Source organism: Myotis davidii, unplaced genomic scaffold (genome assembly GCF_000327345.1).
Source record: "Myotis davidii unplaced genomic scaffold, ASM32734v1 scaffold142, whole genome shotgun sequence".
Taxonomy (NCBI): Eukaryota; Metazoa; Chordata; class Mammalia; order Chiroptera; family Vespertilionidae; genus Myotis; species Myotis davidii.
The window spans coordinates 4817031-4824237 of NW_006294400.1; the positions used below are offsets into that span (position 1 = coordinate 4817031).

Below are 7207 nucleotides of genomic sequence, written 5' to 3' on the forward strand. Positions count from 1 at the left end.
CCCCTGGTCCCGACTCCACTTGGAGCTGTCTTTCTGGGGAGCTCAGGCCTGCAGAGAACCATGTGCTTTGAATGTTGACGATCTGTGTTTCTCCTGTAAAACATGATTTGCCAAATGGAGAACCAATATGGATTTCTAGAATCACTTTAGAATATTAACCAGTGGCATTGCCTTTGATCTTTAGCATTCACAACAGCTCATTCATATGAAATTGCCTTCTGGATATCATTCTTCCTGCGATTTAGCCATCTTAATTTGAAGTGGAGAATATTATCAAAATATTAAGAGCAATTTCAAAATTGAGAGATTTGTGGGCCTCTTGCAAAATGGTGATGTTGACTGACTAATCTGGAAAAGGTTAATGATAATAATTGTAAGATTTTTTTTTTTAACCTGGAACTTTTATTGGATTATCAAACTTATTTGGAGTCCTTTCCGTTTCTTTTCTCTGTAGGTTTACCCAAGAGAATGGTTCTGTTACCCGTTATGAAATTCCCAACATATCCTGTTCCCCACTACTCATTCTTTTAGCAAATGACAGAAGCTAATTCCTATTGAACAACAATACAGTACGATACAGAATGTTAGAAACAAAGCCTTTTTATCCTGCTTTCTTCGAACACATACTTGATCAAAATTATTTGTAAAGAACATCTTTCCTACTTTTTGATTTTAACAAATGCAAATTTAGTTCTCTAAAACTTGAAAACAAACAAAAAAAAGGAAACTAGTTCTGTGAAACGGTACTCTCAAACACTGATCACAAATAAACTGCTTTGTTGTACCCCAGAGTATACTGCCTGGTTCCTGACATAGCCACTGATTCTAGCTGATTGACATGTATCTGCCCCAGGGCACTTTAAGTTGGGCTGTAGTAATTTTTTTTAATACAATAGACTTTTCATTTTACTTTGTAAATATTGAAGTGTGTAATTAAAGCCAATAAAATATGGGTTTGAATATTGTTTTAGCTTATTATTTTTGATATGTTTTGGTATAAAATTATAAGGAATTGAAAACTAATAACTTACCCTAGGAAACCCATCCATTTGTAAGCAAACTGCTAAAGTAAAACCAAGGCGGTTGTGAGTCCCAGCCAGTCTCCTTACTTTGTGAGCCCTTCGTGCCCTGCTGTACAGGGGCTTCACCACGATCCGGGGTGCTCTGTTCCCCGAGCATTGCTTATCAAAATGGTGGCACCACCCAGAGATGGGAAAGGAGGAATAGGATCATTTTAGTTTCAGAATTCCCTAGTTTTAAAAAATAATAAATTAATTGACCAGTCACCCTCTCTTGTTCTTGTGGCCTTCTTCACTCTGTAAGATACTGTGTTCACTCCCTGACTTTTTTCATGCAGATAGAAGATCAGCAATTTTTCTGGGATTCATTGAAGGGTCTTCTTTTCCTCTTCAATTACATCAGAATCTAAAGCAGCAACAGGGTCCCCATAAAAACTTGCTCTTCGATTGTCCCAGTTCTTGTTGAGTGCTGCTGTGAAAAGTGACAGGTTTCAGCCATGGGTCAGCATTTATTTTTAAGACACCTGGTTAAGCTGGTGACAGGTGATGACTGGGTATCATTGTGCTGTTCTGTAAAGGGTGCAGACCTAAGTCTTCCACTTGCATTCTCACCTTGTTTGAAAAGCCTATGATGTTACTAGAAGGTAATGGTTTCATTAAGGTACTCACCCCCATGGAGACAACAGTGTGGTCCCCTGTTGGTATTTACAAGTTGTTGTGTCTTAAAAATGTCCGTTTTTAGTATGAAATAGCTTTCTTCTTCCCTCTTAAATTCTGTTTTTCAGAGTGGAACACTGCCCATCAGTGAGAATGGGCTTCACAAAATATGGCAAATTGATTGCCAGATTCTTTGGGACCACTAAATAAGAATGAAACGGGCAGTTTAAAACAAATGCTCATGTCACTTCTTAGACATCTATTTATTACAGTGGTTTGTTTGTTACTTCTGCTCCTTGACCTTTTGTCTTATTAGTGGTGGGTGATTCTTTAATAAAACCTCATCACTTGCTAGAAATAGCTGTGAACTTATCATTCTCATCTATGCATTAGTGGCTAGACGTAAACAGGAGGCCCATTTCGGCTGGGAGTTTTCATTTTTCATTGATTCGTTTTGCTGACCTATGGATGAAACAGAGCCATCACTGAGAAGAAAAAGCATGGCTGATAGTGTCCAATTTTTATTAAATATTTACAATAGTCCTCTTGGTTTTCGGAATACTATTAATTGGCAGCTGCAGCTGTATTGTCATTTGAAATTGATCATCAAATTTGTATTCCAAGTTGGAATCTCTCTGGAGATTTCTCTTTAGAAAATTCTTTAGAATTAGCTGACTCAGCTTCATAGCTCGATCCCTGTATGATGGTGAAAAGGGAGCTGTGCTGTTTTCCAACATGATGGCAGTCATTTCAAATGGTTTCTACCAAGTCCTTTTTTTTGTTTGTTTGTTTGTTGGAAGTTACTAACCATGTTGTAAACCTGCCCCGTTGCTGCAAACTTTTACATTTCTCTGCTTTACTTAAAATAACAGAGCTGTCAGTCCTTTGTTAGAAGTGGTAACCATTGCAAGTTCAACTGTTTAAATTTTGTAATGAATTAAGTGTCCCCCCTTCTTTTGCCCTTCCCACCCTTCCATTTTGTAATGAAAATTCCACTTACAGCTGAAAGAGCAGAGAAATATAAATGAAGCTCTTGGCTTCACCAAATTCTGTGAAATTAACATAAAGTTTTGCTTCTCTGCTCTTTTCTCCACTGTAGGTGGTTTTTTCATTGAAAGCCCCTATTGCCAGCCTCTGAGCGTCGCACCATTTATTATTCACTTGGGCCCTCAAGATTTCTTCTCTGACTTCTAGAACCATCAGGTTGTCTGGCTTGAAATGGCAATTTCTATGTCTTGGTCTTAAGAGCAATGTGACCCCTGAGGCTTTCCAGCTCTCAGACACACCACTCTGGTACCTTCTTTTGGAAAGCAATGACTGAACATTTTAAAGACGAGCAATACTTTACTCAAAGCCACGGTGTCTGTTCTAAAACTTTTCTTTGGAAACCTAGCAATATCTGTACTTGACTCCTCCTAGTGTAGTCTCTTGTCAGGGAGTTTACAGACCAATGTAGAACTTAGAATTAGTGTGTGAGCTGTGCTATATCTTCGAACCATTTTTAAACTTTTTTAGCATATAAATTGGGTAGCTGCATTCCTGACTGCGTCAGTTAGTGCTTTTATAATGTCTCAGAGATAGGGGTTCTTGAAGCCATATTCTTTGCATGGAGGCTGGTGCCCAGCTGTGGATGTGGCCTGTAGCCTGTGTTCCTTCAGGCTCAGGAGCACCCCAGCTCCTGTGCAAGGAAATGGTCCCGTGGTTTCCCACATACCTCATGCAGACTTGCTGCCGTGCCCGGTGCCGTGCAGTGCAGAGTCCTGAGGTCGTCTGTAGTCCTCTCAATCTGTTACCCCAGGGGACACACCTGACAGATTGTCCTGATATTAACCTTTTCTTCTTTTTAAAAATTTGGGTGAATGTTTGAAAATCATGAATCAGTCAGTCACCATTATTAATTGAAGAGCTGGGAATACCTCGTTAATGTATTTTTAAAACTGGTGTTGGACCCTCTGTGTATTTCAGGTTAATACTTTTAAGCAGTTTTCAGCACGTTTATCTCACTTTATTCTCGTTCTCCTCGGACCTTCGTAGCCATATCACTTATATAAAATAGGCTGAGATATAGTGACTGTAAGCTGTGCTCTCAGTATACAAAGGTAAGCTCTTTTACTTTCTGATTAAAGAGAAAAGTAATTAAAAATGGATGAACACAACATGCATGCATATATTACAATCATATATGATGTATTTGATCTCTTAGGTCTTATGGCATCACATTTCCTTTAAAAAATTCTGTATGATCTAAATGTAAAATTACTATTTTCGGCGTTTCTTTTAATACCTTGTTTTACTTTCTATTCAAGAGACATTTCACTTTTGCTGAGTTAAGTGTGTGTATGAGTGGAGAAACTTAAAATATAACATATGTGAATTACACACACATACCTGTTTAAAGAAAAGAATTCAGTGGTAGAGAGAGTTCACCTAAAAAGATCTTAACATCAGGGCACTCTTGGCCAAAGTGCTGGGATTTCATAAGCAGCAAGGTTGGTGACAGTGCTGGTAGGATGCATTTATATGTAGTTGTTACACAAGCTGAGGATTGAAGTGCCAATTTCTCAAGGAGAAAAACTCTGAGAAATGAAAATCTCTGATCTATGTTGTATGCCCTAATGCAACAGCAGCAAGAAGCCATAAAAAAAAAGCAATAGAAAATGAAAAAAACCAAAATATTAAGGTAACTATGGGAAAATATGTAATTGACTGAGTTAAGCTAACTATTTGCAGAACCAAATTTGGCAAGACTCAGAATGGTAAATACCCAGGGACCAAATAGATGTAAGGCAACTCACCTGTCTTTCTAGGTTCGGTAGCTAGATGATTTATTTCCCACCTCATTCAGCCATCATGGAGTTTATTTAAAATATGTCAGGGTTAGGCCAAATATTTTAATAAGGATTTGCTTTGTTTAGTGTGTCCCATATATGCATTTCACATGTGTCAGATGTTCTGTGCTAAGGCTATTTTTTATATATATAGATTAAAATGAATTTTATGTTTTATATTTGTCTCTAAGTAGCAGTTTTCTTTTTATTACTAACTTGAAGGTTGCTAGAACAACTTTCTTTTCCATACAGAACCTGCATGTATGTTGAATGTGGCTTTCACATCTATAAAAGATTGTATGAGGTCTAGCTGACTAGTAGCAAGTACATTCCAGTTCTGCTCAAACAGCCAGGTGCCCATTATGTGCCAGGTCCTTCTCTGGGTATCAGCAAACAGAGCCCTGCCCAGTGGAAATGCTTTAAGTCTGAGTCTCCTTGTTGATGGAATTGGGCCTGCTATAAATATCCTAGCTTGGGAGGCAAATCATGCACTAGAAATGTCAAAAGATTAACTTATTTAATAGTTTATTTATAAACTAGAGGCCTGGTGCACGAATTCATGCAACAGTAGGATCCCTTGGCCTGGCCTGCGGGATCAGGCCAAAACCGGCTCTCGGACAGTCCCCCGAGGGGTCCTGGGTTGTGAGAGGGCGCAGGTCAGGCTGAGGGACACCACCGGTGCAGGATCGGGGCCAGGGAGGGACGATCAGGGCTGGGGACGGACATGGGAAGTTGGCCAGCCGGGGAGGGACCGCGGGAGGGCTCCAGGCCATGTCCGGCCCATCTTGCTCAGTCCCAATCAACCAGAACCCAGCAGCAAGCTAAACTACCGGTCAGAGGTCTGCCCCTTGGTCAATGCACATCATAGCCACTGGTCGACTATCTGCCCCCCTGGTGGTCAGTGGACATCATAGCGAGCAGTTGAGCGGCCTGAGCATTTCATTAGCACATTACGCTTTGGTTGGTTGAACGGACAACCGGATGACCAGACACTTAGCATGTTAGGCTTTTATTATATAGGATTAATAATACAGGCCCTCTGACATCACAAAAATGAGCATCCAATGGAAATTCACTCATTTTAAATATTTCCCTGCCAGTTTTGACAGCTCAAAACCAACTCTGGTTTATGTTCATGGACCTCTATCCAAGTAAGTGAACTGAATGAAATGAATAACAAATACCCCAGTCCTTTTATAGCAATTTTTATAATAGCAAATAACAAACTGGCTAATTTAAATACTGACCACATATTTTTTTTATGACAAATGAGGGGAATTTTACCCTTCTAACTGTTTACTATTACTCCCCTGTTTCTTGGATCTTATTAATAACTACAGCGGATGTAAATTTTCAGTAGTGAGTTAGGGGAATGAACTGAGATTCCCTGCACCCCATTCCTAGCAGTTAGAATTCTAGCAATCTAGAGCCTAAAAACCAGGGCTATTAAGAACAGTTATAGCTAAAAACAGCCTGCTCTCTGAATGGTCGTCCTGCAACTGCCATTGAGCTAAACCCTGTACCTCCTCGCTGTGGTGTGGGGTGGTGCTCTCTGTGGTCATCAGAACAAGGAAGGTTCTGTTTTATTCAGACTGGTGCTGACGCCATGCTACCCGGTGACCATGGATTTCTCAGTGTTACCAGGCGGCCTGGAAGGGAGGTGGGTGCTAAATGAACCCCAGAGCCAAGAAAGCATCCCCGTGGAGGTGAGCTTCTGTGCTGATGTGTCTCTCGTGCTTATGAGCAGAGCATAGAACTAGCACTTCTTATAGAGGAATGAGCTCCTTCCTTTCCAGTAGCATCTTCCAGAAAGGCAGCGGTAAGTCAAGAATTTGAGTTGAGTTAGTTTTAAGAATAGATGTCTTCTCTCACATCATTTTAGGTGGGAGCTAACAGCTTCCATTGATGCTTGAAGCAGTCATCTTTGGAGATTTTTAAAATAGCATCATAATGCAAATTAGGTTATGTAAGCTTTACAGCACAGCTAGAAATAGGGAATAGAAACCTTGTGGGAATCCGGACCAAAGAATTTCTCTCCCTCCAGCAAATTGCTATGGGGCTTGAGAATTAGTTAATAACACTGAAGTGCTTTGAGTAGTACCTGGCACATAGTTAGTACTCAGGAACTGTTGACTGTCCTTCCCATGGTTGGCTGAGGTGACAAAATATGTGAGGGAGGCAAGGCTGTGCTGGCAGGTAGCTGAGAAGCAGGTGTGTGGCCTGCTTAAGGGGGAGCTGTGTTGGTTCCTTAGTGCTGACAGGGTTGGGGTGCACCCGGGCTTTGGGAGAGGCCTGTCCTAGCATCTGGGGGTTAGACAGGAAACACAAAGCACACACTTAGTGAGAGCTAGTGTGTGTGTGTTGGGGGCGGGGGGGGGTCACTGCAGATCTGTGCTGAATGCAAAGGCTCACTTCTCTGCTGTGCTGGTGAAATCACTGGCCAGTCTGCTGCCGGGGTTCATAAATATTTGCTGTGGGATTAAGTGTGCTTATAGAGGCTGAGCTTAGAATATCAGCCTGCTGATTCCAGGTTTCCTACCAGTGATCAGTAAGAAAAAAGAGTGTGTTTGATTACCACCAGCCCCTAAATCCAATGTTCAGTCACCAGTGCCTGGCAGGTAGAAAGCAAAATAAAAACCACAGAAAAGAAAGGAGTCTGGGTGGCATGCTTAGGCTGTTGACTCAGATGCTTCTCTGAATAGC

General features: G+C 40.9%; 1 protein-coding gene across 5 annotated transcripts in view; it reads left to right on the top strand.

Moving 5' to 3' along the window:
- Positions 1-7207, top strand: part of STRBP (spermatid perinuclear RNA binding protein) — a 72286-nt gene that overhangs the window by 56618 nt on the left and 8461 nt on the right. The window contains exon 17 of one of the 5 annotated variants that reach the window (XR_001514710.1): positions 3642-3775. Coding sequence is in view for 3 of the 5 variants with exons in the window: in XM_006768600.2 (XP_006768663.1) it covers positions 2776-2870 (95 nt within the window). In the remaining 2 variants the exon portion in view is untranslated. The other 4 variants (XM_006768602.2, XM_006768600.2, XM_006768601.2 and 1 more) reach the window with 4 other exon arrangements.